This window comes from Macaca fascicularis, chromosome 7 (assembly GCF_037993035.2).
Source record: "Macaca fascicularis isolate 582-1 chromosome 7, T2T-MFA8v1.1".
Classification (NCBI taxonomy): Eukaryota; Metazoa; Chordata; class Mammalia; order Primates; family Cercopithecidae; genus Macaca; species Macaca fascicularis.
Window position 1 is genome coordinate 9,938,991 of NC_088381.1, and position 12,398 is coordinate 9,951,388.

Below are 12,398 nucleotides of genomic sequence, written 5' to 3' on the forward strand. Positions count from 1 at the left end.
CCACGGCAGGAAAGGGGCAGAAAAGACCAGGAGCCCAGCCAAGTCAGTCAATTCTGCAGGGTCTTCAAATCCATGATGAGGCATCAGACTAAATGGAAAATCTAAGCGGAGATTAGAGCCCAGGCCCTGGACCCACACAGACGAGGAAGCTCTAAATCAAGGAGAAAGCCAGCTGGATTATGTTAACTGGTTTTAGGTTGGAAGGTGTTTCCTCTCGGGACAAGAGTGCAGGTGTGATTGTTTTCTGGTTGTTGGAGGAACACCCCATGGATAGTGATAGACTGGACATACAAATGATCCAGATGAGTGGTCCCCAGCCTTTTTGGCACCAGGGACTGGTTTCATGGAAGACAGTTTTTCCACAGACAGTGGTGTGTGAGACTGGGGGAGGGGGCAGTGGGGATGGTTTCGGGATGAAACTGTTCCGCCTCAGACCATCAGGCAGTAGATTCTTATAAGGAGCATGCAGCCTAGATCCCTCACATGCACGGTTCACAATAGGGTTTACGCTCCTATGAGAATCTATTGCCGGTCCCAGTCCATGGCCCCGGGACTGGGAACCCCTGATGTAGACGGTAGACTGACCGAAAGCATAATCTACATTTTCTGAGGAGATTTTACACAGGGAAATGCAAGATCTGCTTGATCCTACAAGTAAGATGACCAAGTCATCACTCTCATATATGTGAATGTTTTGTTTGGGAATTTTGGATTTTTCCCTAATAATGAGGACTTTCACAGTTGGTAAACCAGCGTCTTGCAGGCTTTTGAGAGTCTTATAGTTAAATGTGGTGGAGTATTAGGAACTGGAATATGGACCAGAGCTGAGAGAGGCATGATAAGCCATATGAGAAACTGTGGCAGAGACCCCTCCATCCTTCCACCCACTCTGCCTCCTTTGGGCTGGGTGAAATCGCTGGATTCTGGTGGGTTCTTCTCCCCTTGGTGTGGCTGATTGCTCGTCCTGTCCTCAGGTGTGTGGATATCCTGGAGCTCTGTGAGCAGGAGGACCTGATGCGGTTCCATTACCACACGCTGAGGCTCTACAGCGCGGTGTGCGCCCTGGGAAACAGCCGTGTGGCCTACGCCTTGTGCAGCCACGTGGACCTCTCCCAGCTCTTCTATGCCATTGACAACAAGTACCTCCCCGGCCTCCTTCGAGCTGGCTTCTATGACCTGCTCATCAGCATCCACCTGGCCAACGCCAAGGAGAGGAAGCTGATGATGAAGAACGAGTACATCATCCCCATTACCAGCACCACCAGGAACATCTGCCTCTTCCCGGACGAGTCCAAGAGGCATGGACTGCCTGGGGTGGGCCTGAGAACATGTCTCAAGCCCGGGTTCAGGTTCTCCACCCCTTGCTTTGTCGCGACTGGTGAGGAGCACCAAAAACAGAGCCCTGAGATTCCCTTGGAGAGTCTCAGGACGAAGGCTCTGAGTATGCTGACAGAGGCGGTGCAGTGCAGCGGGGCCCACATCCGAGACCCCGTAGGGGGGTCTGTGGAGTTCCAGTTTGTGCCTGTGCTGAAACTCATTGGAACCCTGCTGGTCATGGGCGTGTTTGATGATGACGATGTTCGGCAGATCCTCCTCCTGATTGATCCCTCTGTGTTTGGGGAGCATAGCGCAGACACAGAGGAGGGAACAGAAAAGGAGGAGGTGACCCAGGTGGAGGAGAAGGCTGTGGAGGCTGGGGAGAAGGCCGGCAAGGAGGCTCCTGTCAAAGGCTTGTTGCAGACTCGATTACCCGAGTCCGTCAAGCTGCAGGTAAGCTGCAGGTGGTTAAGTGGAGGCAGGTTAATAGATCTTCTGCTTTGATAAAAGTATCAGGAACACACTGAGGGTTAAAGGAGATGAGGTATGTCAAGTGCTCGGCATAGTGACTGGCCAAGAGTGCTTGATGATTATGGTGCTTGGTGTTGAATATGTTCTAACAGTGATAAGCTTAGTAATAATAACAATCCAAAACAACTCATCCCAGAAAAATAGTGCAAAAAACAGTGGAAGATGGAGACAAGGACAAACATCTCTACTTTCCATCCTCCAGGACTGGAAAATTTCAGGAAGGGAGGCAGCACTCACATGCATGATCTGGAGCTGGTTTTTCTACTGAGCTTCCTGGGAAATACTTTCTTAGAAATAGCATTTTCTCTCTCCACAGGCAGATTTCCTCTGTCTTTAGTGAGCTGTTTTCGGTTACTGCCTTCACCTTAATGGTGAAGATTTGAGTAACAGTTCTATGACCACTGTGTGGCAATTTACTTTAATTGTCTAAGTCTCAGTGCTACTGTCTGTAAAATGGGGATGCCAGCAGCCTCACCAATGTACACGAAGTGTTATATGCATAATACTTTCACTGCAGATGTGTGAGCTCCTCAGCTATCTCTGCGACTGTGAGCTGCAGCACCGAGTGGAGGCCATTGTGGCATTTGGTGACATTTATGTCTCCAAGCTGCAGGCAAATCAGAAGTTCCGCTACAATGAGCTCATGCAGGCCCTGAACATGTCTGCGGCCTTGACTGCCCGGAAGACCAAGGAGTTCCGCTCACCCCCACAGGAGCAGGTGAGGGTCCCATCCGGAGCTTCCATCCAGTTCCTATGCAAGAACTTGAGACCTATGGAACAGGGCACACGAAACGTCTATGGTTTCTGGGGCAGCCTCCAGAGCTGTGGAAGATGAAAAGACCCACTGCAATAGCAGGAGACAGGCCTAGTCCTGAAAGCTAAGGAATATGTGCCAATTCTCTTGGGTGGGAAAAAATACCCCTTTCTAAACTGCACATGCGGCAGGGCTTCCTCTCTCCTTTCACCCTCTCCAATGCCTCCATTACTGATTCAAAGACCAGACCACTGTTGGGATTCAGTTGTCTCCTCAGCAAGGATACACCACTCACAAGGATTTCTGCCAACCCTTCCAGAAGTCACTACCTGTCCATCAGACACCAACAGAATAGGGTCAACCTGCCCCTACTTATGAGAGTTGGCCCCCAGTCTTCTTCGTCCAATGTGTCTAAACCCCCTCGCCAGTGGCACGACTCTCTCACAAAGCCTCCCCAGCTCCACGGAGCCTGGAGAAGGGGACTGAGCGAGTGAGTCACCTTTGTGATTTGTTGTATTCATTCTTCACAGTACCCACCTTGGGGTTAGCCTTACCCCAGTGGGAAGGGCTTCTTTAAGAAGAGTCGAGATCCTGGTGAGAAATTTCTAAATGAGGAAGGCACATCTGTAGAATAAGAGTTTCCATTTTCCCTACTGCTCAGCAGCTCACTTAGACCCTGTGGGCGGGTTGGCCACTGCTCCCTAAGTGTTCAAAAGAAAAGATAAATCTTTCAGTGAAGAAAGGAGTTTTTGTTTTGAAATCAGATCTTTGGATTATGTATATACATATACATATATATGTATACATCCTGGGAGGGAGATGCAAAATGTAGGTAATTTTTGCATCTCCTTCCCAGGGTTCTTGCAAGGATCCCATGAGATAATTCATTTAGATTGCTTTGCATGACGCCTGTCACAGAGTGAGCATTCTGTAAGTACTAAGCGAGCTACTGTTAGTTTTATTGTTGGAGATACTTGCAGTTGCTTCATCCCAGGCTCTGTGACCTTCCATCAGTGACCCAGTGAGTGGAGCTCACACATGTTTTCTGGCATGTCTTTCTCCCAGCCAAGCCTGGGGTTACCCACCCAGTACTGTCCTCATGGATGTAGCTGCTCATGGTTCTGGCTCGTGGGAAGGACAATGTTTGCTGACATCCTTCCTTTCCCCATTCTGTCTCCATACCTTCTACCGTCTCTTGGGCTGCCATTTAGATCCACTGCCAGTCTAAAAACAGCTTGACAACATTTGTAAAGCCTTCAAGAGTAATTCCTGACAAAACAGCATACCCGTGCATTTGGCACAGTGCAAATAATCTTTTCCAGTCAATCCAAAAGACTTTCTCATTTTACATCTAGCAAAGGGATGATGAGTATGTACCCTCCTTTAGTATTCTAAACAATCCTCTGATCAATCTCTTCAGACTCATTTCAAAGTCTGTAACTCAAGAAATTCTTCACTAATGTATCAGACCAGTGATTCTTGAGCAAGCATCAGAATCATTTAAAAGGCTTAATAAAACACAGTTTGCTTGGTTTCACCCCTAGGGTTTCTTCTTTGAGACAGAGTCTTGCTCTGTCATGCAGGCTGGGGTGCAGTGGCGTGGTCTCAGCTTACTGCAACCTCTGCTTCCCAGGTTCAAGTGATTCTCATGCCTCTGCCTCCCAAGTAGCTGGGACTACAGGCATGTGCCACCATGACCAGCTAATTTTTGTATTTTTAGTAGAGATGGGGTTTTCCCATGTTGGGCAGGCTGGTCTCGAACTCCTGACCTCAAGTGATCCACCTGCCTCAGCTTCCCAAAGTGCTGGGATGACAGGCGTGAGCCACCACGCCCGGGCCTCACTTCTAGGGTTTCTAATACGATGGGTCTAGGGTGAGGCCCAAGCATTTGCATTTTTAGCAAGTTTTCAGGTAATGCTGATACTGCTGGTCTGGGAATAAAAATGAAAGGAGGGGCACTTACCGCTATGAGATTCAGCTGTCCTCCTGCCATCCCCCCCAGAGTATTCACTTCTACAAGGCACCTACCTGTGGAGTTACCAATATCAGGAAGATTTAATGTCATCAAAGGATGTGGTGGATTTAGATCAATTTCAGAGAATAGTCATGCAAAATCACTTAGAAAATAGGATGCCTGAAAATTAGAATTTTAAAACAGTGATATCCTTCTACAACTTTTGAGGAGAAAATAGATTTTTAAGCCCTATATCCAGAGAGTATTCAGGAAGATGGAAAAAATTGGGGGATATGACTAAGTACAAAAGAAGGTAAAACTGAGATTAGTCCAAGGGTTGCTGGCAAGTTAGCCAAGCGTTACCAGCTGCCCTTTCATTTCCAAGAGGACGTTATTAAAGGGCATGGCCTGCAGCAGAAAATTCAGCTCAGCCCAGCTTTCTGTTGTATGTCCTACAGGCAGGGAAGCCCCTGCTTCCTAAATGTTCTGCCAAAAGAAAGATCTTTTAGTAAAGAAACTAGTTTTCTAACTCAGAAACCAGATCTTCAAATCTTATGTTTAATCAACAACGAATCAGCATATGTTGTTAATATAATTACCATAATTTTAGCTCACAGAAAAACCACAAACATGACTTTTCCCACCTGTTTTGTGGATGTTTTTTCTCACAAACAATACCTCTACCTACTTCCAAAATATGGTTTGCAGTTAGAGCTTTGAGTAGAGTTGCTCCTAACAATGCTACATAAGGTTCATGATTTAATAAGAGATTGTAAATGTGTCTAACCTAGAAATCCTAAACAGAAGGAGTTTGGGTTATCCTGGCTGAGGTAGCAAAATGTTTACCTCTGGTTATTTCTTCTGTCCCTCCAGATGTTCAGTGACCTGGGGTCATGGCCCTGTGGGCAGAATTCGGAGACCCAGGAACCTAAGTGCAAAATGAATGACAGCTTTATTTTCATTGATCTCTGATAGCATTTCTTTTCTTATTTTAATATGAGCAGCAAAACAAGTAACTGACTTTGTCACCAACCAAAATTGCACCTTTTTTCATATCACATTACAGTGGTTACGGTATCTAGAAAAATTTTCATTCCTTACTACCTCAAGACCACAGTGGATATAAGACCTGCCACTAGATTGTTTTCTCTGAGTTAATAAAGAAGTACATATGTTACTACATCACAAATTTGATTTTTATAGTTTTGATAACTGTATGTCAGTGTAATTATTTCTCTTTGTAGTCCTATGTATTTTATTTTGTGCATTTAAAATATTAATCAGAGAAGCAATCCATGGGTTTCACCAGACTCTCAGAGGGGTCCATAGCACAAAAACTACTAAAAACCCTGAGTCAGGCCAGGTGCGGTGGCTCACACCTGTAATCCCAGCACTTTGGGAGGCCAAGGCGGGTGGATTACGAGGTCAGGAGTTCGAGATCAGCCTGGCCAACATGGTGAAACCCCATCTCTACTAAAAATACAAAAACTTAGCCAGGTGTGGTGGTGTGCACCTGTAATCCCAGCTACTCGGGACCCTGAGGCAGGAGAATCGCTTTAACCCAGCAAGTGGAGGTTGCAGTGATCCGAGATCATGCCATTGCATTCCAGCCAGGGCAACAGAGCAAGACTCTGTCTTGAAAAAAAAAAAAAAAAAAAAATCCCTGAGACAAAAACTAAAAGAAAAGAATGATAGATTGGCACTGAAAAACATAAACCTACATGACAAAACAAAAACTTGTAGACAAACTTAAAAGCTGACTAAAAACTGGGCAATATATTTAGAGTATAAAAGTATATAAAAGTATATAAAAAGTTAAAAATCTAGAGGTGTGCAAAGCACTCAAGGGCAAATTTTCTTAAGATAATTACCCAGTAGAAAAATGGAGGAAAAATATGGATGCAAATTTATAAAATACAAAATAAAATTAATTTTTACGTGTGAAAAAAACAAATTTCAACCTCACCAATTAAGCATAAATTACAGCAACAGGGATATGACATTTTTCACCCATTCAGTTGAAAATATTTGAAAATGTGTGAACGCTCGTTACTATAATGAAGATGACATAGTAATACACACTTGTATAAATTTATTAATAATGCAAATTATTGTAAGCTTTCTGAAGGGCAATTTGTAAATTCATATAAAAAACTATTAAAATATACAAACCTGTTGCTCTAGTCATTTTGCTTCTGGGAGTTTATTCTAAGAAAATAATCAGAGACATGAACAAAAATTATTTTAAAGGAAACTCAAACCAACTTTATAAGGACAAATAATAGAAACAAATATGTCATAACAGTTAATTTTACATAAATTATTCATCCATATAATTACAATGCACCTATTAAAAATTAGATTAGGAAAATAAGAAAATGTTCAAGAAACATTAAGCAGAAAACTCTGATTTTTAAAAGGTGTATCTGGAATGTGATCCATTCCGTGTGTATGCATATATAATGTCAGGAAGACATTAGCTAAAATACGAACAGTAGTTATCTTGGGGTGGTGGAATCACAGTAAATTTTCTTATTTAGATATTTTCCAAATGTTATGCAATTAATAAGTTACTTTTAGAATCAGAAAAAGGTGGAAGCTACTTTTAAATGTTGGCCACTTTTACCAAAAAAAAAAAAAAATCACTAAACAAAATAAATTTGCAAAGAATGTGTCTGTCTAAGGCGGGATCTGAGTTCCCTTGGCCAACATTGAGAACCGACTAGCTATTCTTCTCTTGCCCCTCAAAGATCAACATGCTTCTTAACTTTCAACTGGGAGAGAACTGCCCCTGCCCAGAGGAGCTTCGGGAGGAGCTGTATGATTTCCATGAGGACCTTCTCCTTCACTGTGGTGAGCTGCCCAGAGAAAGGCTTTGTCCAAGAAAAGTCTGTTTTTAGAAATTAGAAATTTCTAATTCCTTCATTAGAAAGCTAGTGGTGGGTTGGGAAGTTATTTTTGTATTTAAAATTGTAATACTGTCTTTCAAGACGTGACTCTATCCCAACTACTTGTGTCAGAAAAGATACAAGAAGTAACCCTGGCAGAATAGATGATCAAAATTCCTTCTACCTGGAAGAGCCTGTGCAGAGATATAGAGAGGAAACAGGGTTGCGTTTCTAGCAAAAGAATGAAGATAACTGTTCCTTATATAAACCTCACCTAATTTACTTAAAGTTAGTTGGAACTCTCAGCTTCCAGGTCAGACAAGATTCTGATCCCTTTGCTTTTTAGCTATTAGGTGTGGCTGTGTGTGGGGAGGTGGTGTTTAGTAACTTCTGCCCTTAAGGCTTCTCAGCCAGCAATCTCTACTTGGATACGTACCTACTGGTTTTAAGTGGCTCTTGGCATTTATGTTGCTTGTACATGGGTAAGTTGAATAATACGTGGGTAATTGACAAGTTTTTCATTTGAAATAACTCAATGTTAACTCCTTCTACAGACTGTAGGGCCACGTCCCCCAAACATGCTTCCAGAGGTTTCAACACTGTAAGAGTGTATGTAATCCCCCATACACTCTTCCGGAGGTTTTGGGGGTACAGATTCAAAACACCCGTTTTAGGATTAAACTTACTTGATATTCTGATAGACAGGAAATCAATCATTTTTTTTCCAAAAGCTATAAGATAGGTAAATATTTATGAGAGGTTGCCTGTAGTATCTTTAGAAAGTTCCAGAAGGATGGGAAACAGTTTTTTAAATGTTCTTTCTGATGCCATGATGGTTTCATGTACTGCTTTGGATTTTCACCCTGTTCTGTGGCTTGGAAGGGGTTCCTTTGGAAGAAGAGGAAGAGGAGGAGGAGGACACCTCCTGGACGGGAAAACTCCGTGCCTTGGTTTACAAAATCAAAGGCCCACCCAAGCCAGAGAAGGAACAGCCAACGGAGGAGGAGGAGAGATGCCCCAGTAAGTGACATTGCCTTTAAATGATAGGGTGCTCTTCTAAGACTTAATTAAGGTAACTGTTTTTTTAACCAATACTATAAGATAGATATGGGCTGCTTAACTTCAAAGAAAGCATCTGGGCAGTATGTTATAATTGCTGGTAGTTCTGTTATGTATTTTGGGTTCTGCCTTTCTTCTGATTGAAGAAACTTACTTTCAGACTGTTCTGAAACCTGAGATGGATTGCTTGGTGTCTGTTCTTGCTGTCTTGTTCTACTTAGAGACGCCTGTAAATACATGCCTGTTCTTCTTTTATGTTTCCATAGTCTTCCTCTTTTAGCCATTATTGTTTCTTAACGATCATTGTTTCTGTCAATTCCATTTGAAAAATTGGAAATTGAAAATTGCCCCAGAGAGGAAATAAAATAATAATAAAAGAGAGTTTGTAAAGGAAATAGGATATGAGTTTGGGGGTGGTGTTTTTGGATTTGGGGTATGGTTTTTGAAAATGTAGCATCCTAGAGACTTTAACTTTCTATTTTTCAACAATGTCGAGCTTTGTCCAGATTTATCTCTAAAATCCTTATACTATCGATGACTCCTACCATTGTGACCCATGATGAAACAAGATTATAACTTGTTCTACAGGGCTGTTAGATTGTCTCTAAGACATGAAATTTCAAGAGGAAGATTGTCTTGTCTGAGTATTATATATAATCAGTCCTCTTGTTGGTACAGATTCAGCAAATTTATCATTTGTCTAAAGAAGAAGGAATTTCTCAGGTTTAATATCGTTGCTTTTTATCTTGTTTCCTATTCCTATCCATCTTAGAACACACTTTCAAATCATAGACTGGAGCAATTGACTGTCAAGATAGGATTGGTTTGTCTGAAAACACTACTTTGGGGTTCATACATCTTACTGCCCTTTATATCGACCTTTCATCTTTGTCAGAATATCTCTGAAGGGAACAAATCTCACTATTCGTCAGCAGAAGTGTTGAAACCTCTGGAATAGTGTATGGGGGACTTGGCACTGGCAACCCTTGATAGGGTAGTTCCATCAGTCACTCTGGAAAGGGTGGGTCTTTTGTGAGGGTGTGCCAGCCGCACTCTAAAGCCCCAAAAACTGAGTTTTGACTCCCTTTGTGGTTGCAACCAAAGGAGAACTGAAAATAGGCTGAGTTACCCATATGTCTCCTATATCACCTGCTGAGAGTCTATTTTGAAAGTGAATGCTTCTTTCCCACCTTCTTTTTCTTTTTTTTTCTTTTTATCTTTTTTTTTTTTTTTTTTTTTCCTGAGACAGGGTCTTGCTTGGTCACCGAGGCTGGAGTGCAGTGGTGTGATCACCGCTCACTGCAACCTCCACCTCACAGGTTCAAGCGATTCTCCTGCCTCAGCCTCCCAAGTAGCTGGGATTACAGGCATGCACTACCATGTCTGGCTAATTTTTGTATTTTTAGTAGAAACAGGGTTTCATCATGTTGGCCAGGCTGGTCTTGAACTTTTGACCTCAAGCAGTCTGTCCTCCTCGGCCTCCCAAAGTGCTAGGATTACAGGTGTGAGCCACTGCGGCTGGCCTTTTCCCACCTTCTTTTTAACAGAGAGTATGTCGTAGCTGGGGATCCCACCAGGTGACCATTTCATGTGAGGTAAATGGAGTCAGTCAGATTAAGTCACTTGTCACCGGCCTCTGTGAAGCCTCCCCCAATATCTGTGAATGATGTTCAGGCACCAAGGATTGCAGTCTGCAGCCCTGCTACCTCAGGCCTCAGGCACACAGACCACATTCTGTCTATCTTGGCACAACGTGCACACTTGAGAGGCCAGCCCAGTATGAGACCGCGTGTCTTCACCTCATGCTTCTTCCCTTCCACAGGAGGAATTATGAGAGGTTCACGCTTCGTGTCATAAGTTCTCTATCCTGGGATCCCAGAAATAGATGAAATGGGCGAGGTGGTCAGGCACGTTTGGCTTCTCTGCTGAATGTTCCAGACATGATGAATCCCCTCACTCAAGTCTGGCATTTTAAAATAAATTCTGGAGAGTGGTTTAACAACCACCACCCCCATAAATTGTTTTTAATATGACTGAATGGAGACAAGGTTGCTGACTGCAGAACCAGATGCATTAAAGGGTCAAAATCCTTCAAATTATTGTTAACTTTGTTCATGTTATTGCGTATCTGATTTCTATTACCCTTGCATTTGATGAAATAATAAAAGTGTAGATAGTGTTAGAAACATTCTACAATGAATTGGCAGTTTACTAAATACTTCCACACATATTCATTTACCGCTGTTAGTTTTCTACACTCCTCCATTGTATAGTTGGGGGAAGTAGGACTCAGAAGAATTAAGAGGTACTTGTTTATTCTTTCCACCCTTATCCGGTTCCAGAAAAACGTCTGGTGTCTGATTGTCACCAGCACAAGGTACCTGAAGTGAGTAAAGCTATGGCTTGAAGGCAGGTCTTCTGACTCTCTGTATTGTACTGTGCTTTTCCACTGTACCATGAGCCTTGCCAAAGAGCTTACCAGCATACATACCATGAGCTGCAAACACATATGGAATGGCTTTGTAAAATCACTCTTTTTATCTTGCCTGCTACATCTGTGAGATATCTCACTATTGTGACTCCAAATCTGAACCCAGCGGAATTCAATGTTTTAAGATTTAAAAGTTCAGCAAACCTAAGATCTGAATCGTTTTCAGATACAGTGGTGGTGGGCCCACCCTTCAGTCCCTCCGCTATGAGAAGCTGATGTTGGCCAGATGACCTGCAGAGAAGCCACAACTTTTCTAGGAAAGGGAGAGCGACAGTGTCCTGAAACTCATGTTCTGAAATGTGCTAGCTGGCTCAGTGTTGAAGGGATTTGCCTAAATTAACTCCAAGCCATATTGTTAATGAAAGCTGTTACAATATTATCAAAGGATCAAATGATAATGAACAAATGAAAAAATCTAACAATAGTAGTCACTATACTAAGTCACTTTTTTTTTTTCGTATCTCCATCCAGAAAATTCCCTAGAAAATTTTTTGCCTGTTCATTCTGGCCAGTACTTCTCCAACGCTGCAGTTTAAGCAGCATTTCCTTGAATGTAAATATATAGGCACTGAATTATTCTTCCAGAAGAGGCTGACCAGATATTTCTGCTAAATTCTAAAATTAACAAAATAAAAATCACCTGTCAAATTTTACCGATTAAAATTTGGTACATTCTTGATCTCTGCCATTTGTTGAATGCTTTCCCATGGGAGAAGGAAGCTCCGTCCTGGCATCTTATTTCTGTGCTTAGAGTCCTTGAGATGACTCACTGCAATTCAGCTTTGGGTGAATTGGTGAAGAACTGAGTTATAGGTGAGCATGGCTGAGTCTGTCTGAGGAGATGAACATCCCTCTTCTGTCTTTAGCCGTGTGCTGTTTGCCACAGAATGTTACCTCTCACAGAGCTTAGTTGGTACTCTTGGCCTTGAATAGCACCTACTCTCCCCTGCCACTCTTCTTCTAATGAAGACCAGGACTGGAGGTGACCTTGAACCTGTCAAGCCCCAAAGCCCCTACGTGTGTGAGTTCTTGCCTATTCACTGAACAGTCTAGCAGCCCTAAACCAAAATTCTCTGCCAGCTAAATGCTGTAGCATGTTTAGTGCTGAGACGAAGAAAACATCTATACAAAATAAGTCCCAGCACCTCAACACAAATACTCACATGCAAAGTAAGATATCTAAGTTCTCTCCAAAGAGCCTCTTCCTAAAGACACACACAAACGCCTCCTCCGTGAAGTCTTTCAAACTCATTCTCCTTCCCTCTACCCCTTCCATACTGTGGAATTTCTAATAGTGTATGTATGACTTTCCACCTTATGTGAGGTGTTTGTATATGTATTTGTTTTCCTCGTTGGGTCTTAATGCAGGGAGCATGTCGTACTTGTTTCCACACTCAGCTCTAT

At 42.8% G+C, this 12,398-nt stretch overlaps 1 protein-coding gene across 7 annotated transcripts in view; it reads left to right on the forward strand.

Moving 5' to 3' along the window:
- Nucleotides 1-12,398, forward strand: part of RYR3 (ryanodine receptor 3) — a 566,003-nt gene that overhangs the window by 362,419 nt on the left and 191,186 nt on the right. For all 7 annotated transcript variants that reach the window (XM_005559076.5, XM_065547708.2, XM_065547709.2 and 4 more), the window contains exons 35-38: nucleotides 975-1,770; nucleotides 2,366-2,566; nucleotides 7,307-7,409; nucleotides 8,327-8,464. In XM_005559076.5, the coding sequence (XP_005559133.3) occupies nucleotides 975-1,770; nucleotides 2,366-2,566; nucleotides 7,307-7,409; nucleotides 8,327-8,464 (1,238 nt within the window). The remainder of the gene's footprint in view (nucleotides 1-974; nucleotides 1,771-2,365; nucleotides 2,567-7,306; nucleotides 7,410-8,326; nucleotides 8,465-12,398) is intronic.